Source organism: Pseudoliparis swirei, chromosome 24 (genome assembly GCF_029220125.1).
Source record: "Pseudoliparis swirei isolate HS2019 ecotype Mariana Trench chromosome 24, NWPU_hadal_v1, whole genome shotgun sequence".
In the NCBI taxonomy this organism is placed as follows: domain Eukaryota; kingdom Metazoa; phylum Chordata; class Actinopteri; order Perciformes; family Liparidae; genus Pseudoliparis; species Pseudoliparis swirei.
Window position 1 is genome coordinate 28,062,613 of NC_079411.1, and position 27,133 is coordinate 28,089,745.

At 43.8% G+C, this 27,133-nt stretch overlaps 3 protein-coding genes across 8 annotated transcripts; 2 read left to right on the forward strand and 1 right to left on the reverse strand.

Moving 5' to 3' along the window:
- Positions 1 to 547: 547 nt before the first annotated feature.
- Positions 548 to 5,760, forward strand: scoca (short coiled-coil protein a). Of its 4 annotated transcripts, none has more exons than XM_056409029.1 (4): positions 548 to 649; positions 3,381 to 3,452; positions 3,544 to 3,624; positions 4,219 to 5,760. In XM_056409029.1, exons 1-4 carry the CDS (start codon positions 559 to 561, stop codon positions 4,359 to 4,361), a joined length of 387 nt encoding a protein of 128 aa, XP_056265004.1. In that variant the 5' UTR covers positions 548 to 558; the 3' UTR covers positions 4,362 to 5,760. The 4 variants fall into 4 exon arrangements, with proteins under 4 accessions (XP_056265004.1, XP_056265005.1, XP_056265006.1 ...); XM_056409030.1 differs by lacking the exon at positions 548 to 649 and adding an exon at positions 2,353 to 2,456; XM_056409031.1 differs by lacking the exon at positions 548 to 649 and adding an exon at positions 2,495 to 2,677.
- A 1,442-nt stretch (positions 5,761 to 7,202) lies between these two features.
- Positions 7,203 to 19,651, reverse strand: clgn (calmegin). Of its 2 annotated transcripts, XM_056409023.1 has the most exons (15): positions 19,417 to 19,649; positions 16,262 to 16,525; positions 16,065 to 16,138; positions 15,838 to 15,896; positions 14,690 to 14,831; positions 14,475 to 14,556; positions 13,018 to 13,210; positions 12,723 to 12,912; positions 12,525 to 12,638; positions 12,296 to 12,452; positions 9,123 to 9,338; positions 8,933 to 9,049; positions 8,517 to 8,649; positions 8,192 to 8,358; positions 7,203 to 8,111 (listed from the first exon to the last, which is right to left on the reverse strand). In XM_056409023.1, exons 2-15 carry the CDS (start codon positions 16,523 to 16,525, stop codon positions 8,058 to 8,060), a joined length of 1,962 nt encoding a protein of 653 aa, XP_056264998.1. In that variant the 5' UTR covers positions 19,417 to 19,649; the 3' UTR covers positions 7,203 to 8,057. The 2 variants fall into 2 exon arrangements, with proteins under 2 accessions (XP_056264998.1, XP_056264997.1); XM_056409022.1 differs by having other exon boundaries at positions 12,723 to 13,210; positions 19,417 to 19,651.
- Positions 19,652 to 20,387: 736 nt separating this feature from the next.
- exosc9 (exosome component 9) lies at positions 20,388 to 26,193 on the forward strand. 2 transcript variants are annotated; one of them, XM_056409027.1, is made up of 12 exons: positions 20,388 to 20,542; positions 20,647 to 20,759; positions 21,932 to 22,051; positions 22,144 to 22,246; positions 22,324 to 22,461; positions 23,243 to 23,325; positions 23,769 to 23,901; positions 24,993 to 25,081; positions 25,187 to 25,333; positions 25,416 to 25,612; positions 25,756 to 25,834; positions 25,929 to 26,193. In XM_056409027.1, the coding sequence occupies exons 1-12, from the start codon at positions 20,477 to 20,479 to the stop codon at positions 25,990 to 25,992; spliced, it is 1,332 nt and encodes a 443-aa protein (XP_056265002.1). In that variant the 5' UTR covers positions 20,388 to 20,476; the 3' UTR covers positions 25,993 to 26,193. The 2 variants fall into 2 exon arrangements, with proteins under 2 accessions (XP_056265002.1, XP_056265003.1); XM_056409028.1 differs by having other exon boundaries at positions 20,647 to 20,741.
- The last annotated feature ends 940 nt before the right edge of the window (positions 26,194 to 27,133 follow it).

Sequence of the window (27,133 nt, forward strand, 5' to 3'; positions counted from 1 at the left end):
GGTTTTTATTTATAACTAATTCTAGTTTCATCAGCAAAACTAAAACAATTATTTACTTACAAACGAGACATTTTGCTCTCAAAACATATTTTGTTGTTTACATAATAAAGACACAAATCTACCGTCATAAACAAAGAGCATCTAATTCATGTGAACCACACACACTCTTATTGTTCGGCTTAGTGTGTGACCAGGTGTGTGTGTGTGTGTGTGTGTGTGTGTGCCTCCACTCTGACGTCACCTTCAACCCGTAGACGGCGCAAGTATGGCCGCCTATGATTTTGTCCTGTGGTCACCATGGCAACAACTGTAACACGAGCCACCAGTCAGGTGTAGGGCAGGTGACAGCGACGATGGGAATGGCTCAGGTGTGGTATGTGTGTGTGTGTGTGCGTGTGTGTGTGTGTGGAGGCGGGGCTTAACGAAGAGAGTAAGAGAAGAGACGAGAGCAAAGTTTAAACGGAGAGAGAGAAAGAGAGAGAGAGAGGTAGAGAGAAAGAGAGAGAGAGAGAGAGAGAGCTGTGACACTCATGAATGAGTTAAAAACCAAAAGGAAACATGGAGGAAGAAGAGGAGACTCACACCATTAAAGTCGAGGAAGAGGAGGATGACGGGACCTTCAGTAACATCTCTCTGGGAGACGACACAGGTAAAGCCTCGAGGGAATATTATGCAATAGTTTTTTTCATTAATTTTTTAAAACATCATTTCTAAATCGTCTTAAATCGTGAACTTCTTTCCTCCTGCGTGTCGTGGTTGTGATGGACAGCGTTGCTCTCTCAGAGCGAAGACACAATATGCTCCTCAGGTGTGAGGTCACCTGTCACCGGTCAGCTGACCCATTTAATCAGACTGCGGCAGACAGACGGCCGTTTGGGAAGCGAGAGAACAAAGAGCAGCTTGTAGAACCAGAGCAGGTATGTGGAGGTGTGGCTCCTGAAGACGAGCTGCACACACCTGTCCCCTGCAGAGAGGAAGTGTTTTCACTTTAACTGAGTTGTAGTGGCCATTTATGTGTCCAATAAATCAAAAACAGACATACATCAAAGAGTTTGTGGTTTATATAGACAAAAGAAAATATTGTCTATTAATTTATTTAACTAAAACAAAACAAGCAAACAAACAAAAGAACAAAAGGAACTCCTAACGCTGCCTCTCCTGCGCTGGAAAACAAACAAACATGGGCCTACCCAGGTGCATGCTGGTCCTGTATGGAGGACAGAAAATGACTTCAGTATAAATAAATAAATAAATGCATGAATAAATACAGGAATAAATAAATGGTTAATTTATGTATAAATAATACAAGAATACATAAATAAATGCTTAAATAAATGTATTAATAAATGAATAAATAAATGCTTAATTAAATGTATCAATAAATACAGAAATAAATGTAAGTTAAAGTTAATTCAATAAATCTATTTCTACATTTCTGTATTTCTTCATTTACTCATTCCTGTATTTATTTATTTATACATTTATTTAAGCATTTACTTATTTATTACTGTATTTATTTATTTATACATTTATTTAAGCATTTATTTATTTCTGTATTTATTCATGCATTTATTTATTTATGCTGAAGTCATTTTCTGTCCTCCATACAGGACCAGCATGCACCTGGGTAGGCCCATGTTTGTTTGTTTTTCTGTACCTGCCTACTTCTATATATAACCCCAGGTGCCCATAATGTTACCCAATTGGTGAATAATCAAAAGACTAAATATAAACAACAACAACAACAACAATGAATTAAACTAAACTAAAACTATCAGGAAAACACTGAGGTCAGAGTGCTCTGGAGTCTCTAAAATCTAAACTTGCAAATTGATTACAACTTTGTATTTATTATGTGTTCACTCATAGCTATGTTATAGATACACTGTTATGCAAAAAGAGGTGGAACGTACATATGTTCTCACAGGGACACGCACACAGACAGTAGGGAGGCAAAACAGAGGAGGAGAAAAAGATGGAGAGAGAGAGAGCGAGCGAGCAGACTGGTCATAGATGGCTCCCCAGGGTTTGGTTTGGCTGACAAGCAGCAGCAGCATATGGACTCCTCAGATCCAGCAGAGGCTGCAAGAATACTACACGCAGACACGTATTAATGTTCATAACGGCTGGCAGACAGACAGACAGATGGAGAGAGAGAGAGAGAGACAGACAGATGGAGAGAGAGAGAGACAGACAGACAGATGGAAAGAGAGACAGTGGGATGGAAATAAATCTAAATGCACAAAAGCAAAAACACGCTAATGTCCAGTGGAGACGACGTGGCTGGTTGGAGGCCTGAGCGTCTGCAGCAACCGTGTGTGAGTGGGTGCGCGCGCAGATTGGCGCCCCCTGTCGGCCGGTGTGGGCAGTGCAGGCGGTGACGTCGCCCTCCTCCTCCTCTCAGCCTGTTTACAGAGGGTCACTCCGCTCAACGGAGCACTCATCTCTCGCTGTCGGTGAGTCTAAACGTCGACATGTGCCAGTTGGTTGACATAGTTAGTTATTTAGGTTGTTAGTGTCAAAATAAAGTAGCATCACAGGTCGCCTATTCGTAGCCGTTTGAAGCTAACTAGCACTAGCAGTTAGCTTCACGTAACTCCGTTTGTGAAACGTATTTACATCAAAGAGTCTTTTCTAAATATCAAGACGATTTTAATTTGTTTCTGGGTCGGTTCCGGTGAGTAACCGACCGTGTATCCGGTGCTGAAAGTAGCCGTTTGTGTAGCTAGCCGCGCCGTAGTTAGCCTAGCTGCTAACTGTTTAGCTCGCATGTTTATCGGACGCGTCTCGTCTTTTCTTCCGTGGCTTCGTGGTCACACCGACGACCCGGTTACCGTGACGTCCGCGGTAATGGAAGGACCGGCAATGGATCCGTGGACGTGGAAGCCGACGTGACGAGCAGAGGAGAAGGCCAGAATAAATTAGTTGTCACCGGACCGCTCGGCTAGCTGTGAGATGAGCTGTTCACGTCGTTTCATAAACAAACGACTGTACAATTCGTCGTTATTCACTCGTTTATTTGTGGCTCAGTTGCCAAAATACCGAGCTTGTCGCCATCATCATCATCTTCACCATCATCGCACACCCCTGGGTGCGGTGCGCCCATCCCCCCCAGGAGCAGAGCATGCCTACACTTCATTTCGTAGCTATCTAAAATAAAAAAATAAGGAACCTTCATGATATAAAATTATTTTTCTTTAATTTCATGCAACAAAAGCAGTTTCCCCCCCGATTTTTAGAAGCATGTGAGCTCACTCGGTTCCTCTCAGCACCTCACGGCCCTCGGTGGTATTCACATGAAAAGAGTTAGACATGACGTCACCATTTTAAATACGTGTTGGACATCCCATAATAAGTCCTCTGCTCTCCTTCCTCCACAGCGGACGGTGGATCTGCAGCCCTGTATCCTAAACAGGAGAACGAGCTCTTCGTCATGAACTGCGATATCGACGGTACGTCTGAGAAACGACGCGTTGCAAAACAAATGATGAGAAAGTGTTCAAAGTGCTCGAGGACAACGTCGTTGTGTTTATATCAATGCAGGAGACATGGAGAACCAGGTGGAGATGGAGGAGAAGACGAGGTTAATCAATCAAGTTTTGGAACTTCAGCACACACTAGAAGGTAACACACACACACACACACACAGACAGACAGACACACACACAAAGAGACACACAGACAGACACACACACACAGAGACACAGACAGACACACACACACAGACAGACAGACAGACAGACACACACACAGAGACACAGACAGACACACACACATAGACACACACACACACACAGACAGAGACAGAGACACACACACAGACACACACACAGACAGACACACACACAGACACACACACAGACGCACACACACACACACACACACGCATGCACTTAATCTTCCTCCCTTACACTCTTCCTCCAGCTCTTTTCCACATTCACTAATGGCACGTAGAAAAACATGGAGGGCAGATTGTTGGGGAAGAATTATTAGATATCAGTGGTTTTTTTCAACCTGGAAATAAATCTGCAAGATGAATTCCGTTGTTAAATGATAACTAAGTTACACACAGTAACTTTACGCTGTTCGGCTCATTCAGTTTATTTTATGTAGCCCAATATCACACATGTCCCTCCCAGGGCTCGACAGTCTTCAGTGTTGTTGCACATCTCTAACAAACAAGCCGACTCCACCGTGGACTCTGGTCTTTTGTTCCAGACCTCTCGGCGCGTGTCGACGCCGTCAAGGAGGAGAACCTGAAGCTAAAATCTGAGAACCAAGTCCTCGGGCAGTACATCGAGAACCTCATGTCGGCCTCCAGCGTCTTCCAGACCACCGACACCAAGAGCAAACGGAAGTGAGGTACCAGAAAGAGAAAGACGAGGAAAACGAGTCCCAGGCCGGCGGCCGGGAGATGGACCCCACCACTGAGACATGGAGGGGGGGGGGGGGTTCTTAGCGGACACCTGGGCGACTGTAACACCTTCTAGAGTCGCAACTAACTTATTTAATTATCACAAATATGAAGTGGCACATGTACCTACAATGTTAATGTGAGTCTGACCCGGGTGTCTCCACTCAAACCGGACTGTACGGTCACGGGTCCGTTGCGACGCTCTGTCGATGTAATATTTTGTAAAATAATTCTTCGTTCGGCTTTACCTGCTTTTGGTTTTGTGTTTGAGGACAATTCAGATTTTATGTGATAAAAAAAAAAAAAAGAAGTCGCCCCCCCCCCCCGTAACTTTCTGAGGCGTCTCACACTGACCTGTAAAGTGGATGAAAAACAAACCAACAATATTCTAAATACTGGTTGACCATAAAGCTATATTTCAACACTGGTTTACGTTATTTTGTTTTTGTAAAAAATATTTTCTACATCAGCTGGATCTGAGTTTTTTTCGGCCGGTCTCGGACGCCGTCGCGTCGAAATGTTTCTGCCATTTTAAAAAGCGGGCACGTGAAACAGTATTACTGAGGATAATAAAATGTATCTGGATTGCATGTACGAGTTTTTTGTTGTATTATTTAAAAAGTATATCTAATGTAGTATATCTAATGACGTCATTAAATCAATGACCCCTACCTTACAGGCTAGTGTAACGTGACTGAGAACTTACAATAGGAGGCGGAGACTAGAGCTCAAGTAAAAGCACAGAAACTAAAAGTGCAAATCTTAACATCGATGTCTCAATTGGGAAATTTAATTACATTCAATCTTTATTTTCCACTTAAAGTATTTGTAACCCTTTCAGTTGACTGTGTTGTGGCCGACTAACGGGAAGAGACAAAGGAAAAGGTCCTGAATGCATCAAACTGCATTATTACATTGTGTTATTGGGGGGGGGGGGAGGAGCCAGATGATACAAGGAGGAAAGAAAGGAATGCTCCCCCCCCCTTTAAAGAGGCCGTAGAGTGCTATTGATCCATTCATCCAGGCCCGGACTGTACCACCTGCCCAGAGGAGGGGTGTTCGATGCGGCCGAGCGGAAGACTACCGCCCAGTCAGATAAAAAACAAAGATGCGGTCATGTCATCTGAACACATTTCCTTTAAAAAAAAAATGTAAGTATATAAATATTGTGATAGAAGTCCAACGTGTAAACGTGGAGTGGATCAATACTCCGGGAGGCTCTGAACACTGTATGCTGTAATTTATTGGAGGTTATTTAGATATTTTTTAACAGTTGTACAGTTGAATGTCTTCATTTCTGTCCTCCCAAAGCGCTTCTGTTGTTTTAATAAAAACCTGAAGATCTTTCCTGTTGTCAAACACATTTGGGATTTTTTTTCTTGTATTAAATAGTTTTATTTTCAAGAGCAATGTACAATTTAGCAAACAAATGTGAACAGATTTATTTGCCAGAACATGAACTACAAAAAAAAAACGTGAGACAATATAAAACAAATAATGTCTCAATGTTTAGAACTCCAGCTGAGAGGAGACGGGTTCAGGGTCACTCATCGGGTCTTATAGTGGACGAGGCATTCAGGGACCCAGACCTCCAAGAGAGACCTAGACCTCTGAGAGAGACCCAGACCTTTAAGAGAGAGCTAGACCTCAAAGAGAGACCCAGACCTCCTAGAGAGACCCAGACCTTTAAGAGAGACCCAGACCTCTAAGAGAGACCCAGACCTCAAAGAGACCCAGACCTCTGAGAGAGACCTAGACCTTTAAGAGAGACCCAGACCTCTGAGAGAGACCCAGACCTTTAAGAGAGACCCAGACCTCTGAGAGACCCAGACCTCTAAGAGAGACCTAGACCTCTGAGAGACCTAGACCTTTAAGAGAGACCCAGACCTCTAAGAGAGACCTAGACCTTTAAGAGAGACCTAGACCTCTAAGAGAGACCCAGACCACTGAGAGACCCAGACCTCTGAGAGAGAGCTAGACCTCAAAGAGAGACCCAGACCTCCTAGAGAGACCTAGACCTTTAAGAGAGACCTAGACCTCTGAGCGAGACCCAGACCTCCAAGAGAGACCCAGACCTCTGAGAGAGAGAGCTAGACCTCTGAGAGACCCAGACCTCTGAGAGAGACCTAGATCTCCTAGAGAGACCCAGACCTAGAGAGACCCAGACCTCCAAGAGAGACCTAGACCTTTAAGAGAGACCTAGACCTTTAAGAGAGACCCAGACCTCTAAGAGAGACCTAGACCTTTAAGAGAGACCCAGACCTCCTAGAGAGACCCAGACCTCCTAGAGAGACCTAGACCTCCTAGAGAGACCCAGACCTCCTAGAGAGACCTAGACCTCCTAGAGACCCAGACCTCCTAGAGACCCAGACCTCCTAGAGAGACCCAGACCTCCTAGAGAGACCTAGACCTCCTAGAGAGACCCAGACCTCCTAGAGAGACCCAGACCTCCTAGAGAGACCTAGACCTCCTAGAGAGACCCAGACCTCCTAGAGACCTAGACCTCCTAGAGAGACCCAGACCTCCTAGAGACCCAGACCTCCTAGAGAGACCCAGACCTCCTAGAGAGACCTAGACCTCCTAGAGAGACCCAGACCTCCTAGAGAGACCTAGACCTCCTAGAGAGACCCAGACCTCCTAGAGAGACCCAGACCTCCTAGAGAGACCCAGACCTCCTAGAGAGACCTAGACCTCCTAGAGAGACCCAGACCTCCTAGAGAGACCTAGATTCAGCAGCACGTCAGTGGCATATATTTAAGAAGCGCCTCAAGTCATTCCAGAAACACGGCAATATTAAATCTTTATTCTCAAGCGGAACACAAACCTTTAAACCAATCAGAGGCTAAATAAAATAAACCGATGCTCCTTACAAACAAAGTTTGAACCTTTAAATCTAAACGGAGGAGATTCATCCGCTGAAATGTCTCCACATGTCAAACAGACTTTTTTTCCCAGCATGCTCTCTGCTCGTCACGAGGACAAACGGCGACCTCGAACGCGCTCGTAAAAACAAAAGAAAGGACACGAGAACGCCGCCGCCGCCACGCAGACCGGCTGCCGCCATCTTACTCAGAGGAGACGGCCGGCGGCGTCGATTCAGAGACGGGAAACGTGAAGGAAGAGGAGGCCACGCCCCCTTTCAGGCCGACGAGAGAATACACCACGAAGAAAGAGAAGAAGCTCAAGATGGAGGAAGGAAAACATCGAAATGCACAGAACCTCCAGGGGGAGGAGTCACCTGGTCGCTCAGTGGGCGGGACGAGACCAGACGAGGGATGGGGGCGTGGTTTGGGTGTAGCTGAGGGATGGGGGTGTGGTTTGGGTGTAGTTGAGGGATTAGGGGTGTGGTTTGGGTGTAGCTGAGGGATGGGGGCGTGGTTTGGGTGTAGCTGAGGGATGGGGTGTGGTTTGGGTGTAGCTGAGGGATGGGGGCGTGGTTTGGGTGTAGCTGAGGGATGGGGGTGTGGTTTGGGTGTAGTTGAGGGATGGGGGTGTGGTTTGGGTGTAGCTGAGGCCCGGTGGTGACTACAGGCCACCGGGTGGTTTGGAGGCTGCTCTGCTCAGAGAGGGTGGAGCAGCAGCTGAGACCTTCTCCACCTCCTCCTCCGCATTGGGGGGGAGGAGACGGGAGGCGTTCACCTCCTCAGTCTTTCCGTACCCTCCTCTTCCTCACGGCTTGCTTCTGGCTCTCCGTCGGCTGCGAGACACAAAAAGAAAAGTTAAAGAACGAGACGTGAAACGGTTCAGTCTCAACTTCCTCCGTCACGCGACACCAACCTCCTCCTCTAATGTTCTCTCAGGAGCTTTGCTCTCCTCCTCCTCTTCTTCCTCCTCCTCTTCTTCTTCCTCCTCCTCTTCCTCCTCCTCCTCTTCTTCCTCCTCCTCCTCATCCTCTAGATTGTCACCTCCAGCATCGGCCACGTCCTCCTCCGCCCCGCCCGCCGCTTTGGAAAGAGAAAAATAAATAAACATCACACTAAAGACCACAAGAGTGTGTGTGTGTGTCTTTGTGAGTGTGTGTCTTTGTGAGTGTGTGTCTTTGTGAGTGTGTGTCTTTGTGAGTGTGTGTCTTTGTGAGTGTCTGTGTGTTTGACCCTCGTACCTGCAGATGGAGCACCTTCTGCAGCCTCGGCGGCTTTGTCTCCCGCCCCCCCCTCCTCTTCCTCCTCTTCCTCCTCCTCTTCATCAGCCCGGGGCGGATCCACCTTCTTGTAGACGTATTCGTCGTCAGATTTCTATGACAAGCAGGAAATGAGATCACCGGCTTCACATGAAACGTGCAACAAATAAATAAATAAATAACTAAATAACTAACTAAATAATTCAATAAAAAAATAACTAACTAACTAAATAATTAAATAACTAACTAACTAAATAATTCAATCAATAACTAAATAACTAACTAAATAATTATATAAATCACTAACTAAATAACTAACTAACTAAATAAATAACTAACTAACAAAATAATTAAATAACTTAATAACTAACTAACTCAGAGTGATGGGGTCTCGGTACCTTGGGCCAACAGAAGAGCACGGCCAGGCCGACGGGCAGGCCCACCGTCAGGATGTAGATCACCCAGAGCCACGGGCGCTCCTCGGCCGCGATGGTCAGCTGAGCGAAGATCCCCGGCTGGAGGAGCACAAAGACGAGCGGTGAGCCTCTTCATGGAGAGACGACCCCCCCCCCCACCACCCGCACCGACCTCGTTGGCGCTGGCCACCAGCTTCTTCAGCCCCCAGCTGTCGGCGGCCCAGCGGTCGGCCACCTCCTTGTGCGAGGTGACGATGAAGTTGTCGAAGTAGATGTCGGCGGTCATGGACCAGAGCTCCAGGCCCACGGCCCTGAAGGGCGCCATGCGGAACGGACGCAGGTCCTCGAAGAAGTCCGGGTTGTTGATCGTGTGCGGCTTCCAGATGCCCTGAGGCCAGAAGACATGGAATAAAACTACATTAAGCCCAAAACATCTGGTGGAGATATAACAGGGTTCATCCTCATGACCAATGAACAGGGTTCATACACATGACCAATGAACAGGTTCATCCACATGACCAATGAACAGGTTCATCCTCATAACCAATGAACAGGTTCATCCACACGACCAATGAACAGGTTCATCCACATGACCAATGAACAGGTTCATCCACATGACCAATGAACAGGTTCAACCTCATGACCAATGAACAGGGTTCATACACATGACCAATGAACAGGTTCATCCTCATGACCAATGAACAGGTTCATCCACATGACCAATGAACAGGTTCATCCACATGACCAATGAACAGGTTCATCTACATGACCAATGAACAGGTTCATCCTCATGACCAATGAACAGGTTCATCCACATGACCAATGAACAGGTTCATCCTCATGACCAATGAACAGGTTCATCCACACGACCAATGAACAGGTTCATCCACATGACCAATGAACAGGTTCATCCTCATGACCAATGAACAGGTTCATCCTCATGACCGATGAACAGGTTCATCCTCATGACCAATGAACAGGTTCATCCACATGACCAATGAACAGGTTCATCCACACAACCAATGAACAGGTTCATCCACACGACCAATGAACAGGTTCATCCTCATGACCAATGAACAGGTTCATCCACATGACCAATGAACAGGTTCATCCACACAACCAATGAACAGGTTCATCCACACGACCAATGAACAGGTTCATCCTCATGACCAATGAACAGGTTCATCCACATGACCAATGAACAGGTTCATCCACACGACCAATGAACAGGTTCATCCTCATGACCAATGAACAGGTTCATCCACATGACCAATGAACAGGTTCATCCACACGACCAATGAACATGTTCATCCTCATGACCAATGAACAGGTTCATCCTCATGACCAATGAACAGGTTCATCCTCATGACCGATGAACAGGTTCATCCACATGACCAATGAACAGGGTTCATCCACATGACCAATGAACAGGTTCATCCACATGACCAATGAACAGGGTTCATCCTCATGACCAATGAACAGGTTTATCCACATGACCAATGAACAGGTTCATCCACATGGGGACCAATGGGTGTCCAGGATTTTAAACCAAATTTCCATGACTTTCCATTTTTTTGTGAAATCTCAGTGTATAGATGTAAAAGTGATAAAATCTTGTATTAAAACTAAAAAAGAGAATTCCAAAGCATACAGTAAATAACCTTAAACCACTTAAGCCCCATTGCCCCACCTGTGGGGCAGATTTGATGTTTTGTTCTAAACTGTCTATAATATTATAATAAACATGAGCAAATATATTGATGTTGTACATCAAATTAAAGAAGACAACTGGAGCTACAAGTATCAGTGAGCCATTTAAACACAACTCAAACACCAACTGAAATAAAAATACAAATATCATGATCATAATTTTGTCAGGTGTCGGCCCACTCAGAACGTTTCCGTAGCTAGCGACATGTAGCTTTGTGCAATCATAAAAGAAGAGATGTTCAAAGCAAGAGGACTTCACACAGATTCTAAATATCTTTACAGAATCCTTCTGCACCAAAGTATCACAGAGATATAAGCCAAAGAACACAGAAATATTAATCGCTTCATAGCTTTACATTCAGCAAATTCAACATACTTTTGTTCTTGAGAAGATGAAAAACGTTTCCCTGCATTCCAGCTGGCATGGCTTTAGTGTGTGTGTATGTCCCTTTAAAAACCAGGCGGACTTTTGGGGAAGAGTCATAATCAGCTGTCAGGAAGTTCAATTTCAGCGAATCGGATTTCACATTTCAAATATGGCGACGCCTTTCTGTCTCCTATTGGCTCACAGTGCTGTCAATCTTGTCTTTCTTGGTACCATTCGATTCTATTGGCTCTAAGTATTCCAATGACGTGTCGTTCTTTAAAATCCGCCCTTCCCCGGTGGAGATATCTGCATGCGCAACAGCTGCGCTGTGACAGATCCAAAAACCGGCTTTACGCACAGCACCACTTTGTTTGATCGTTTTTTTATCTTTGATTTACTGTTTTAAAGCCACATAATGTTGTATTTGCATGTATTGATCACCACAAGTAAAAGTGAAAGTGAAAAAAATGGTTTGGTACATGAGAAAAGTCAAATGGCACAGATGGTGCTTCAATGTGCCCAAATGCAAATTTTAGAGACCTCGCCTAAATTCTCTTTACTAAAAAGTCTCCAACTATTGTTCTGCTTCATTTTTTCTGTGTCAAACTTTGCAGAGTCTGTTCACAAGTTGTATTATTATCTGGGTGATTTTAGGCCTTTGCTGTGCATCCATCCAGGATATATTCATCCTGAAAGTGCTTTTTTTTCTAATCGAACCTGAAACTTCTATGAAAATAGAAGATTCATCTTTATTTACTCTTAACCAGTAACATATATGCTAATATTTACACATCTGAACAAAAGCTCATTGTGTTCCCTTTATTATAACACCAACATTATTCAAATAGCTTGTGTGGTTGCAGAGCTACACCCTTTTTAGTTTGGGTATGTCATTTCCAGCAGAAACCTAAAAAAACGGGTGGGGGTTAACAGGTTAAATGACTCAAATGAATGAGAGACAATAGTTTAGATTAAAAGAATAAACATGTATGTCATTTCAGTTAAGGTGCGTTCACTTGCAGCGCGGAAAAATGTGCGAGTATGAAAGAGTGTCTGCCGGTTTATATTTAGAGCGTCTTTCTTTTAAAAGCATACTCATCATTTAAAACTCAGCGTAAAATTTACATAAATAATATAATAAAATATCCAGGACTTTTCCAAAACTTTTTGGATTACATGGAAATAACCATTTTACAAATTGCAGGACTTATCCAGGTCCCCCATGACTTGCGTGTGAACCCCAGTCGTTACCTGGTAGTTGGGGTTACCTGGTAGTTGGGGTTGTCCACCAGGGGAGCTTTCCACTTGCCCTTGTACTGAGGGTTGTTGATCTGCGGATGCTTCCACAGCCCGCAGCCGGGCGCCGCCTCGCAGGCCGGGTTGGGGACCTGCGGCGCCTCCCACTCGCCGTCCATCTCCTCGTCCCTGAACGCAGAGAAGAGCCGTCAGGACGCCACCGTTGCCGTGACGCCGCTCGGCGAAACGGCGTCCGCTCACCAGTCCTCCGGTTTCTCGGCGTTGGGGTCGGAGACGAACTCCAGCTCGTCGTCCAGCCAGCCCTCGGGCTTCAGCGCCGCCGGGTCTTCGATCTTCGCCGGAGCGTCTTCTTCCCTGAAGCACACACACGCACGGCCATGTTTGTTATTGATGACGGAGGACGTAACATTTGAAATAAAAGGCGTCCGTGCCGCCTACCAGTCGTCGGGCTTGGTGGCCTCGGGGTCGGGGATCTTGGCCCTCTCGTCCCAGTCCTCCGGCTTGGCGTCGTGGGGGTCGTCGATCTCTCTGGGCGGGTTGACCGGCGGCACCACGTCGTGCAGCAGGCTGCCCCGGCTCACGCTCGACTGGTCGATGAGCATCTCGTAGCTGTTGTCCGGGTTCAGGACTAACAACAACAACAAAAACAAAAATGGGGAGGAAAAGAAAGAAATGACGAATGAATATTTGGGAAAGATAAAAAAACATTGATATATTTTCTGTTTTTCCGGACCCAGAGTGTAGAGGTGGGTCTTCTTGTCGGAGTAGAACTTCTTGAGGTCCACGTCCGCCCGCTTGGCGTGCTTCTCCTCCAGGTCTTTGTTCAGAGGATTCTGGTGGAGGAAGATGAAGTGCAGCTTGTGGTCCTCGCCGCACTTGTCCGGGCCGAACATGAGGCTGTACGGCGTGCGGTCGTGGAACTGCTCCTGAAGACGGGAAGGGGGAGAAGAAAGTTCATTTTAAGGAAGAGTAAAATAAAGTAATAAATGATCTTTGGGAGGAATGCTCGGAAAGTTTTTGGGGGACTCCCACCAATATTAACAAAAGGCATCTTCAGTATTTGCTGCAGTGTAAGATGTTAGGATAGTGTTAGGTTCAAAGGAGATCCGAGCTCCCAGTGCTGAAAAAAAGTCAAAAAGTTATAATATAAAAGTATTTAATAAAAGAACAAGCATATATATATATATATATATAAATTAATAAGAATAATTCAAATAAATGTTTTTGTTTTTATATATGTATATTTTTTAAATATATATATATATTTTTAAACGACATAGTTTGAGAAAAAAATATTCTCAAAAAGATTATTAACACCTCAGAAATATCCCACGGTATTTAAACGCACCACGTCACTGGGCCTCAGCCTCTCATTGGTTATTCTCCAGGTCACATGCATAGACCTTCAGAATTCACAGCTTGCCATTGGCTAACTACTCCAAGGAGGCGGGGTAATCTTATCCTCTAAACAACAATGCTACTTCCGCTAGCATCCTTCACATACAGCCCTTCACAATAAGATAGGCTTCAAAATAAAATGTCTGCTTCCGGTTAGAAAACAGCCATTTTGGGATCTCTAGTTATGATAAACATAAAACATCTTACAGTCAGTACAGTTACAAGAATAATACAATGATCATACTTTTACAGTGACTTTCTATGTTTTCATAATACCTTCTTCAGAATATTCTGCATAGAATACCTTATAGATTACCATAGCTTTCTTATGTATTAACTCATAACATAGAATTTCTTATCTACATGTGCAAATATATATATATAAAAAACATTACACCTCTAGAATACACATGTCCATCAGACGGCCGGTGTGCATTAAAACAGGACCAACTAGAACGGGCACTCGGTAGAGCGCATACCTTCACATATCACAAGATTGGGCATTGAATTATGAACATTTTGGCATTAGTTGCATGCCAATTGGATAAAGAAGATTTCGACTTTTTCATGACCTTGACCCTGACCTTTGACCCGATCGATCTCAAAATCTAATCAAATGGTCCCCTGATAATAACCAATCATCCCACCAAATTTCATGCGATTCGGTTTAATACTTTTTGAGTTATGCGAGTAACACGCATACAAATAAATACACGGCGATCAAAACATAACCTTCCGCATTGTCAATGCGAAGGTAATAGAGCGAGGTAGCAGGACGACATGGGCTCTCACCAGATTCAGGTCTCCGGTGTCTGAGAGCAGTTTGATGTACGCTCCTCCACAGTCGATGCCATCCTGGAAGTTCACCTCGTACCTGCATCCAGAACAAAACAAGACAACTTCAATCGCATTATTTCACGCGGTTTCTGTAACGTCGTCAACGCGGATGAGAGGATTCGAGTCGAGCGTGCATCGCTGGTGGACAAAAGGTGTGGTCTTGAACTCACTGTACGACCAGCGAGTCCTCCTGGAAGACGAAGGGCTTGTTGAGCATGGCGGAGATGGCGTGGTGCTTGGCCCGGGACTTGAGGACCAGACCCCGGTCTCCTGGAACTTTGTTCTCCTTCAGCTGCTCCACGGCCCACTTCCCTGGGGGGGGAGGGGGGGGGGGGCTCTACATTTAAAATCATCGTTGTCTCTTTTAGTGTAAAAGTGCAGTTGGCAACGACACATTGTGAAGCGTTATCCTAACCCAGTGGTTCTCAAACTGTGGGACGCGCCCCCTAGTGGTGTGCCAAGGCATTACAGGGGATTTTTCAATTTCAAGACCGTTATTGAGAACTTTATATATTACAAAATACACGGACATAAAGCGAAGTCATTAATAAATAAAGAGGTAAATGCCTGTACTTTAGTGTAAATGTTGACGTGACAGCGTTAACAGTTTATGCTTCTTGGCGACTTGCCACATCCTACCTCCCTGAGATCGGCTTACCTGCTGTTGCCCTTCAAAATAAAAGCTCAACATTGAGCTTTATTAAGAGTGGCCGTATTAAGCCTGGAACCCCGTTTAAAAAAGAGCTGAAGTGGAGCTCATTGCAGCGTTTAATGTTAACACGTGATGACTCACACGTATCTGCACTCGTTTTGCTTTGCAAAGGTTGCACGTTATTGTTATTTGGGAAAGATATGCAGTGTGTAAAACTCAGTGACAAATATTTGAACTTGTTTTGTTAAGTTTTTAACAGGTTGCACTTAATTGTTATTATCTTGAAAATATATCCAGTGCAAAAGAGGTTAATTGCCGCTACAATAAGCTATTTTCCGAAATATTACTTCTTTTTTTTCACAGATAAAACTCTATTTGTATTCTAATAAAGTGATTGAAAAATAATATTAGTTTTTTTTAAGATGGAGCAATCTGGTTATATCTATTATATTATTAGAAAAATCATTGATGGAGGAGTCACAAAAAGTTGTTCTGTCCTATCCGGTGGGCCAGAGAAGAATAAGACCCACGAGTAAATATCGTTATTTACATTACACATGTGGGAAGTGAGTCTGTGCGAGGTAAAGATAAACCAGCAAGTTGTGTCCCTGTACACACACACACGTCAAGATAAGCCAACAAGGCGGGAAAAAAAAGGAAACAAACCGTCATATTTGGCGATGTCATCATCTGCGTCCCCCTTCACCGTCTTGGACACCTGCCAACTGGGGAGACCAACATCACAACAGCCTCAGCTTCCACACGGACACGTGAACACGCTACAACCACGGACTGTAAGTGTCCCTGGTCGGAGGCTCCTTTTTCAGAGCGTGAATTAAACATGCTCGCCGTATTCGTAGCCGCCCTTGGGAGGCGGCGGCGTCCGGCCGTACCTTTCCAGGGAGCCGTCGTCAAACGTCTCCGCGAAGTAGACGTCTCCGGTGGGGACGGGGGTCTTGTACGTCACCTGGGGAACCGAACACACGAGCCAGAAGTTAATCTCGAGGGCCGGGTGAACGTTCACGCTTCCACAACTGTAAAAAAACAAAAACATGTCATTTCTCCAAATGACCTCCGACCCATTTCTGACCTGGAAGGAGACGTTTGCGTCCTTCCCGCTCGCCGTGCCGTCCGTCTCATCAGAGTGGTTTTCATCCACCAACGTCGCCTCCTCCTCTTCCTCCTCCGCCGCCTCCTCCTCATCCGCCATCAGCACCTTTAACTCCTCGTCGTATAGCCCCGCCTCTTCGTCCACGTCTGACGCGTCGACCTCAAACTGCTCCTGCTGGGCCGCCACGGCCAGCGAGGACAGGAGCAGCACACACCACATCCAACCCCCCCGTTCCAGCTTCATCTGTAGGGGAGGGGGAGGGGAGAGAGAGAGAGAGCAGGAGGGAGGAGGGGGAGGAAGGGGCAGGTGTTATTTATCGAGAGCGATGGGGGCGGGGCATCAATGATATAAATAGAGATCACAAGTAAGATATCTGTACACAGGGGAGGACATTTATATATATACATTTTTTTAGGAGGCAATTTTTGCCCCACTGACTGAAATCCAGGGGCATTTAAAGAAAAAATTGGGGGCAATTTCTTTAACCTTGTGAAATAACATTTAACCGTTGTACAAAAATAATAAATATACTTATTTAGGCTTATAGTATATGAGCAAGTGTCATAAAAATGGTATTTATAAGACTATTGGGCAGTAATAAGACTATTAGGCAGTCGTCTACAGATTCAAAGTGTTTTCTGAGATTAAAAAAATAAAAATATAAAATATAAATAAGACCATCATATTAAATTTTTTCAACAATTATTAACAAGGATAACTTATTTCTTTGTTTTTTTATAATTCAAAATAATATTTATTAAATTGTGTGTGTGTGTGCATGTGTGTGTAACTAGTACAGGCAATACAGATTGGACACGCAACAAAAAACAAAAAGCTATTAAATTATCAGAATCATGGGGGTATGTTCTGCCCCTCTCCTCGTGACCTCAGGGGTAAAATCATATTTCTTAGAGGCAGTTTTGCCCGTGTGTATTTCTGACGCCGTCTGTACCAAACACACCTCTTTGAATTTATCACACCCCCAAATTTATAATTTAATAATAGTCCTAATTTGTGACAGGATCTCTTTCTGTGTCCCAAAATGCATTTTACGCCCCGCGTGCCGAATGCAGGAACCCTTTAGATATCAGCTTCATGACCTATTGATCAGGCCGCACCTGCAGCAGCCGGAGCTGAAGAGCATCACTGCAGACAGCACAGCGGCACGCTCCCCTTTCATTCCTAATCAACTGTCATGCCCACGCTGCTGTTGTTCCACGAGGTGACCGAGAGCGGGGGGATCCAAAGAATTAACATTAAAAAAAGGGGAGAGACGATAAACCCGGAAATCAATTTAAAATATCTCATCTTGAAAAGCATCCAAAAGTCAAAACTGAGTCAGTTCTTGGTCTTTCTATTCTAACCAATTACTTTGATTTGTGTGAATAAAGGAACTGAAGTGCTGAAGGGGCACAACACCTTGATGAAGCTTCAGCTGCTTCACAATGAAAAGGGTCATTTACCTTTATTTAACTCCACAGATGTGGCCCTGTGTGCAAAATATGGCCAAATTAACTGTTTGCATCCTCCAGGCTTTCAGTGTTTTAATAGTGAACTAAGTCAAGTCAATGGTGACAACTCAAGATTAGCTTAATGCATTAGTTTTAGATTAATATATATGTATATATAGGTATATATATATGGTTCTCTGAAATAAGTTTTTTTGTGAAATCATAGGTTAGGGCACTTATAAGCTTGATAGCTTCAGCCTCGACCCTTTCGGTCAGCCACTTTCTTCTTTTGTTGAATTTTGATTTTTGTATCATTTGCTGATCGAAATAAACTAAACTAACTCAAACTAAACTTAAATATTCCTCTCGGAAACAATCATACCAATGTTGGCTATATGAAAAATATCACAGCTTGGCCTCGCTTGCTGACTAAGCAGACAGGACCACATTGTGAATGCGGTAAAAAATCAAGCCATTCCCCAAATTAATTATATTTAATTCATATTTTAAAAAGGACTCAACATTTCTATAAATAGCCATGTGTGAGCCAGCTGGCTGATTTCCAGCAGGGTTCTTACACATTTTGACCAGTGGATTTCCAGGACTTTTCCATGACTTTAAACCAAATGTCCATGACCAAACTGAAATCTCGGTATAAACATGAACAATTTAGAACATGTTGCGTATTGAGAACGTACGCCGGCTTACATTTTGAGCGTCTTTCTTTAAAAAAATATATTAATTATTTCAAACTCGGCGTAAAAGAACATGTGATAACAAATTTCCATGACTTTTCCAAAACTTTGATTTAAGTTTTTTCCATGACTTTTCCAGGCCTGGAAATGACCATTTTAAAATTCCATGACTTTTCCAGGATTTCCATGACCGAACGGACCCTGTCCACCTGTCCTTTGGCCTGAATGAAACCAGTCAAGTGATGGTTCAAATGTCCAGACAGATGTCAACAAGCCATGCAAGAGGAAAAGGAAACAGAAAAAAGGGCAATAATACAACAGCTATTTCCACTATTCTGGAGAAAACAACCACGAACCAAGAGGCGCCTGAACAGAAGTAGGAAGAGCACCGAAAAAGGTCACGAGGAGCCAACATGGCTGCCGCGCCGATCCCCGCAATATATGTATATCCAAACACCTGCGTTACGGTTTAACCGGCGACCCTGTTAACCGGCGACTTTTCAGCCGGAACGCGTCCGTTGTAAAATAGGATAGAGAACACGTAGAGCTGTCCTCGTGAATGCCGCTTGGTTTAATTGTTTAATAGTGTCGTATATATAATAATGTATACAATAAAAATTAAACGAGGCCTCTAGTTCTCTTCCTATTTCCAACAGCTGCCTGTAACTACGAAAATAACAGTCGCGTTGTGTTCAAAGCGAGTCGCGAGTTAACACGGTCGCTTTTTAAACCGCAACACCTGCTCCGCTAGCTCGCGATGCTACGTCACGAATAGCGAACGATAGCAAAACACGAGCTTAGCTGGTAAACCAACGGGCTTATTTACTCAAGAAACAGCCACCGGGGAGGTAGAAACACACAAACGGACAACATACGTTTCAAAGTGTCGTTAGACTGAAGGACTGGACGCCAGCGGTTAGCTCGCTGGATCGGTAGTAATGTCGCACAGGGAGCGATGGAGAGAATGAATAAGCGCACACAAACAAACCTTATTGCGCCTTCTTGTCAATTGCAGAGATGTCTAAAAGCCTTTTCTCCGCTTGGGTAAAACTAATAAATAAACAAACTGAGGGGAGGTATCTTGTACCGAGAGAATCGCCGAGGCCCCCTCAGTGTAGCCGCTATAACATACACGGTCCTCGGCTGGAAAAGGATGGGACGTCGATGACAGCTCGGCCCGGGATAACGGCGCGCGCGCGGTTGACGAGGGCAAACGAGTCCCTGGTAATGGGAATGACGCATGCGCACATCGTGCATGTTCAGAGCGCGCGAATGCTGCCTTCACTTGCACACAAATATTAGCCGAGATGAGAGCGTTGTCGAGGGCTGCTGATAGATAAACATACTTGTAGGGGCGTTTCTCTTCAATATTGCTTTTATTTTGCATGAGATACGTTTTGAATGAATTGAAACGACTAGAATAGTTTCCTCACCTTTCAAAAACAGATTTATTTATCCTTTTAAAGGCCATGATTTAGTTGTAGTTTGTGTTTTGAAATGTAGTTTTCAACAATTAAACTCACGAAAACATGGCGGTTTGTCGATGAAGTTCTAAAATACAGTCACCAAAAACTCCCATAGCAACAGGATTCATTATGTTCGTGTCCAACAAGAGCGAGCAAACATAATACTCAGTCATATATCCAATTTAACCTCGAATTCGAGCAAGGCGCTTGCTGTAAATATGTACAACTTTTTTTTTAAAGCCTCAAAACAACGAGTTTACGCTAGGAGCACTTTCGCTTCGCAGCTGCCTTTCAAAGTAAAAGCTTACGTTGTACTTAAAATGTTTCATGGGCATAACACTGGCAACTAAGATCTGGATCATAATAACACAAACTCAAATAAACGAACGAAATATCAATTTCAAAAATAGTTCCGAAGTAAAATAATAAAATAATAAAAAAGCCTTTCCACAACCTTTACTCTGGAATGTAGTATCCACTTCCGGGGTAGAGTTCAGGACATCTCTATGGTTGCCACATGCTTTTTCGAGCGGTGAACAACGTGATTGAAACCTCTCGAGTGGTCGCGTGAGAACCGGGAGGATGAAGGACACGCCGCTGTCCAACTGCGAGCGGGACTTCCTGCTGAAAGCCATCGAAGAGAAAAAAGTGATTTGTTTTTTTTATTTCGTGAATTGTGTGGCTTTTGTTGTGCAGTGTTAATGTCTTCATAAGTTCCTAAGTTACGAGTTTCACCTGTCGACTGTCTGCAGCGTCTGGATGGACGACAGACCTACGACTACAGGAAGATGAAGATCACATTTGGGACCGACTACGGATGCTGCTTTGTGCATCTGGGAAAAACCAGGTGGAGCTTAGACTATATGTTAAGTTTGTGCTTTTAAATTATTATTTATATTTACGTCCCCCCTCATAAATCTTCCCCTGGTTACGGTTTGACAGCTTCACGTGCAGTGGTTCCATTGTCTATTTCTGATTATGTGTGTTTTTCAATTCAAGATGACACATTTTCAAATTAAAATACACGTTAAAATAAAGAGAAGTGATAAAGAAAGATCGACTGCAAGGCACTGATATTGTGCAACATTGTCACGCAGCCACTCATTCAGAGGTCAATCACACTTTTATATTTCAGACTCAAGGTCCAGATAGAACAACACATTAAATATATATAAAATACATAGAACTACGAATGCTTTATGAAGAGAGCTGGTCGCGCATAGAACTACAGTTTATGTTTGATGAAACATTATTATTTCATTTTTGACAAATAATGAGAGAGAACGAGAGAGAGAGAGAGAACGAACAATAGAGAGAGAGAGAGCGAACGAACAAGAGAGAGAGAGAGAGAGAGCGAACGAACAAGAGAGTGAACGATAGAGAGAGAGAGAGTGAACGATATAGAGAGAACGAGAGAGAGAAAAAGAACGAACAAGAGAGTGAACGATAGAGAGAGAGAGAGTGAACGATAGAGGGAGAGAACGAACGATATAGAGAGAACGAACAAGAGAGTGAACGATAGAGGGAGAGAGTGAACGACAGAGAGAACAAGAGAGAGTGAACGAGAGAGGGAGAGAGCGAACGAGAGAGAGAGAACAAGAGAGAGCGAACGAGAGAGGGAGAGCGAACGAGAGAGAGAGAGAGCGAACGAGAGACATGCGAATGAGAGAGCGAACGAGAGACATGCGAACGAGAGAGAGCGAACGAGAGAGAGCTAACGAGAGAGAGCGAATGAGAGACATGCGAACGAGAGAGAGAGCGAACGAGAGAGAGAGAGAGCGAACGAGAGAGATGAAATAAGTCCGGCAGATACATTTATACATATTATTTCTTAAAACAGCTTTTAAAGTATGAACTCCGTGAGCCAGAAACATTTCACTGGCACTAAACTCCCCCGCGGTCTCCTCTGTAATATTCACATGACATCATTATAAGATCCCTGAAGTCTCTTAGGCTTTCTCTGCAGATGCATTTTGTTTTAATAAGAAAAAAAGATCATATTTGAGTGATAATGAAGCGTCGCCGTGCTGCGTTCAGGGTCATGGCCCAGGTGTCGTGCGAGCTGGTGGCCCCGAAAGAAAGTCGCCCAAACGAGGGCATCATGTTCTTCAACATCGAGCTGTCGCCGATGGCCTCGCCGGCGTTTGAACAAGGCAGGTGAGAACGAGAGAAGGAGATTCACGTTCGTCACGCGCTCCTCGACCTGAACGTGTGACGGATGTTTTTCCTCTTCTTCATTTTCTCTCCAGACAATCCGAGCTGTCGGTGAAGTTAAACCGGCAGCTGGAGAGATGCTTGAGGAACTCCAAGTGCATCGACACCGAGTCCCTGTGTGTGGTGTCTGGGGAAAAGGTGAAACACACACACACACATGTACAAAGAGAAGAGAAGAAGCAGTGTGTGATGTGTGTGTGTGTGTGTGTGTGTAGGTGTGGAAGATCAGAGTGGACGTTCACCTGTTGAACCACGACGGGAACCTGATGGACGCGGCCAGCATCGCCGCCATCACCGCTCTGTGCCACTTCAGGCGGCCCGACGTCGGCATCCAGGGCGACGAGGTCACGGTGGTGAGTCGACCGCGGCGTCACTGAATCTACCGGGGGGGGAGGAGCCTAAAGCTGCGTTCACAACAACAGCGTTGCGAATTGTTCGCGCGAGTAGATCCCATAAGCGAAGTCAACGTAGAGCCGCGAGTGGTTTGCGGTAAGACTTCGGTTTTCCGCAAATTGCGAGGCGAGAAAAATTTGCCTCTCTCGCCTCAAGTTTAAATATTTCAGCTTTGGCGAAAAAATACGCCCGACGACGAGTTGCGAGAGCCAATCAGAGTTGAGCTGCCGAACTGTGTGAGCCTACGGGTGATGTCATAGATAAATATATATATAATATATATAACATTTATAATATATATATATATATAATATATATATGTCTATAAATATATAATATATATTAATGTTATGAACCCAAACACGAGGGCGTTACATGTTCACACGTTTGTGGGACGTCCTCCACGAGTATGAAGCAGAACTAGTGGTGAGTTCTTCACGGTGGATGAAGGAGATGATAACTGTTTCCACGGAGATAAGCCCCGCCTCCTCTAAGCCCCGCCCCCTCGAAGGCACGAATGAAGCGAAAAGCCACAAATAGTCCAGCGTTGTGATTATTCGCTCTGTTATCAACATTTCTTTGATGATATATATAATGTTCCCGCTCCTGCTTCACCTCCGAGTCGCCGCTCTTGGATGTCGACGTATTGTTACGCCGGTCCACGTCGTTCACGTCGTACGTCGTGACGTGCTTCACGCTCCCTGGTTGTAATGTCGTTGTTTTATTCCCGGGCTCCCTCAGTACAGTCCAGACGAGAGAGAGCCCATTCCTCTGAGCATCTACCACATGCCCATCAGTGTCAGCTTCGCCTTCTTCCAACAAGGGTACGTTTTTTTTAAATTTGAGGGACCTTTTTGTGTAGAATATTGAAAACCTCCTCCAAAATAAACCTGCAGTGTGAATTGACACCTCTCTGAAACAGTTCAAACCTGCATTCATGTTTATGTGACTCTGTAATGCTTCCCTCTGGTCACATGACATCTATTCTTCCGTTCATCTCTTCTCCTCTGTTGCTCTCCTGGAGGGGTTCTTCCCCTCTTTTCCCCCTAAAAGGGTTTTTTCTTATATTCCTTGGGAGTTTTTCCTGATCCGATGTGAAAGGTCAGAGGTCAAGGATGTCGTATGTGTACGGATTTTAAAGCCCTCTTGAGGGGAGTTTGTAATCTGTGATAATGGGCTTTACGAAATAAAGTGAATTGATTCATTCCATGGCGATAGATTGAGTCAGGTGTACCTAATAAACTGCTCCTCGCTCGTCGCTCCGCAGGACCTACCTCCTGGTCGACCCCTGTGAACGGGAGGAGCGGGTGATGGACGGCTTGCTGATGATCGCCATGAACAAACACCGAGAGATCTGCTCCATTCAGTCCAGCGGGGGCATCATGTTGCTGAAGGAGCAGGTGGAATGGGGCTTTTTGTAGTTTTTATTTTATTGATTTTATTCAGTTTCACTGAACAAAAAAAGAACGCGACAAAACATTGTAAATGACAAAAATAGGAGAAAAAATAAAGAAAATAAATAGGTAGAAATTATATAGTAAATTAATAAATTAGTCTTTTCTTAAATAATTTTTTACAAACTTTTATTTATTAATTCTATTCAGTTTCACTGAACAAAAAAGAACCCGACAAAACGTAAATGAGAAAAAGAGGAGAAAAAATTTATAATAAAGAAAAGATGGACATAAGTAGAAAATATATAGTAAATTAATAAATGAGTCTTTAAAAAAAAAAAACGCGACAAAACATTATGTATGACAGAGGAGAAAAATAAATAATAAAGAAGAGATGGACATAAGTAGAACATATATATATTACATTAATAAATGAGTTTTATAAATATATATTTTTTTAAACCTTTATTTATTTATTTTATTCAGTTTCACTCACCGCGACAAAATATTGTACATGACAAAAAGAGGAGAACAAATTATTAATAAAGAAAAGACAGAAATAAGTAGAAAAGATACAGTAAATTACTAAATGAGTTTAAATATAATAATTTTAAAACAAGGAGAAAAAATTAAGATAAGTGGAACAAATATAGTAAATTAATAAATGATAAAAAATGTTATAAAAAAATAATTTATTGCTTTTATTTAATTTCACTGAACAAAGAAAAAAGAGGAGACAAAAATTATAACAAGAAAATATATGCTGCTCTCTGGAATTATTATTATTAAACCTTTATTTAACCAGGTGAAAACCATTAAGATTTAAAATCTATCTTTCGAGGGCGACCTGGAGTCAAGCGACGGTGACATAACAGAGTTAAACAAGTTAAACACAAGTGAAGCTAAAAAAAGAAAACAGCCACATTGGAAAAAATACGAAAATGTTAACTCAATATATTGTGTGTGTGTGTGTGTGTGTGTGTGTGTGTGTGTGTGTGTGTGTGTGTGTGTGTGTGTGTGTGTGTGTGTGTGTGTGTGTGTGTGTGTGTGTGTGTGTGTGTGTGTGTGTGTGTGTGTGTGTGTGTGTGCCGTTGAAGGTTATGAGATGCAGTAAAATAGCCAGCGTGAAAGTGTCTGAGATCACGGAGCTCCTCAACAAAGCCCTGGCCAACGACAAGAAAGCCAGGTGAGCCGTGACATCACCACACCTCCGGACGGAGGGAGTGGACTTGTTGAGCCTTTTTTTAGAAAAAGAAACTGCATTTATTTCATTTTTTTCCCATTTTTCCAGGAAGGAAGGCGGCCGGTGTGGTTTTGCCGAGTCTCTTCCACAGGAGCGAATCACAGCGCTGAGAATGGAGCAGACGTCGGTGGAGATGACGGACGCGACGGCGCGCGCCAACGACATCGTCCAGAAAGCCGACGCCCCCCCCCAGAAGTATCCTGAGCTCGGCCTGAATGTCTTTTATCTCTCTGCCTCGTTGTTTAACCACCGACGCTCCTTAACCTCGAGCTACAAGGGCGCCTTCCCCCGTGGTGCCCGTCCCAGGTGTGGGTCAGGTAGGGCAGGGGCTGCAGAACACCTGGGGACTGGAGGAGGAGGAGGAGGAGGAGGAGGAGGATGATGATGATGATGAAGAGGAGGAAGCAGAAGAATGTGACAGTGGTGAAGAACGGATGGAAGAGGAGCATCATGGAAAGGAGGCGAGCAGAGAAGGTCTGTTCACTAAAAAAAAACTATTTTGATATCACGTAAAAGTAAAAAATGCAACATGAGCGGCCAAAATATAATCAAGCTGAAGTAAGATGCATTATTATTCTGTATGTTTAGTTTTTTGTAACGTTTGCTTTGACCTCCAGACGATGTGGTTGAGATATCTGACAGTGAAGAGGAGGAGGTGGTTATACTTCACCCAGAGGCGCCAGACAAAACTCTTAAGTGGGTGCAGCAGTTTTTTTTTCTTCTATGCATTTGCTACTGAGGAGGTATGCATGTACGCATGTTTAAAATAATCCTTTTTCCTTGCTCTTAGAAAAACAGGGACCAGTTCCCACCAGAAGGGGGCAGCAGCGTCAAAGAAAAGACAGGAGAAATGAAGCAGGACCCCACGGAGCACCTCCTCACAACAGAGACCCAGTTCTGGTGAAGAGGATCCCAACCTGCCATGAAGTCCACTTGTTTTGTACAATAAGTATATTTTACTACCTGTGGCGGTTAAGCAGGGTTTTTTTTACATTTCAGTTGAGTTCTGTGGTGTTGATTGTACATCAAAATAAAAGATGAATATATTAACCTTTTCATTTTGTGGATTTATTTGTGGAATTTCAGCCTCTTGCTATAAAGTGTGTATATTTAAATGTGTATATATAAATATATGTGTATATTTATATATATTTTCTTTAGAAATATATATATATTTTTACATATTTTTAATTTTATATATATATATATATAGATAAACGATATAGTGTGTAAACACCACTGTAAAGAATCTTGGCGTTATCTTTGATCGGGACTTGTCCTTTAACTCCCACGTAAAGCAAATCTCAAGGACTGCATTCTTTCATCTACGTAATATTTCAAAAATCAGGCACATCTTGTCTCAAAAAGATGCAGAAAAATTGGTTCACGCATTCGTTACTTCGAGACTGGATTACTGCAACTCCTTATTATCAGGCTGCTCTAATAAATCTCTTAGGTCCCTCCAGTTGATCCAGAATGCTGCAGCTCGTGTTCTCACTAAAACTAAGAAAAGAGATCACATCACTCCTGCACTAGCTGCTCTGCACTGGCTCCCAGTAAAATCAAGAATCACTTTTAAAATTCTTCTCTTAACCTACAAAGCCTTGATTGGTGATGCTCCATCATATCTTAAGGAGCTTGTAGTACCATATTGCCCCACTAGAGAGCTACGCTCACTAAATGCGGGACTACTTGTAGTTCCTAGAGTCTTAAAAAGTAGAATGGGAGCCAGAGCCTTTAGTTATCAAGCTCCTCTTTTATGGAACCAGCTTCCAATTTCAGTCCGGGAGGCAGACACAGTCACCTCGTTTAAGAGTAGACTGAAGACCTTCCTCTTTGACAGAGCTTATAGTTAGGGCTGAATCAGGTTCACCTGGTCCAGCCCCTTGATATGCTGCTATAGGCTTATAGCTGCCGGGGGACGTTTAGGATGCACTGAGTACCTATCTCCTCTTTTTTTCTCTCCTTAAGGATGAATGTTCATCTCTCAATCAC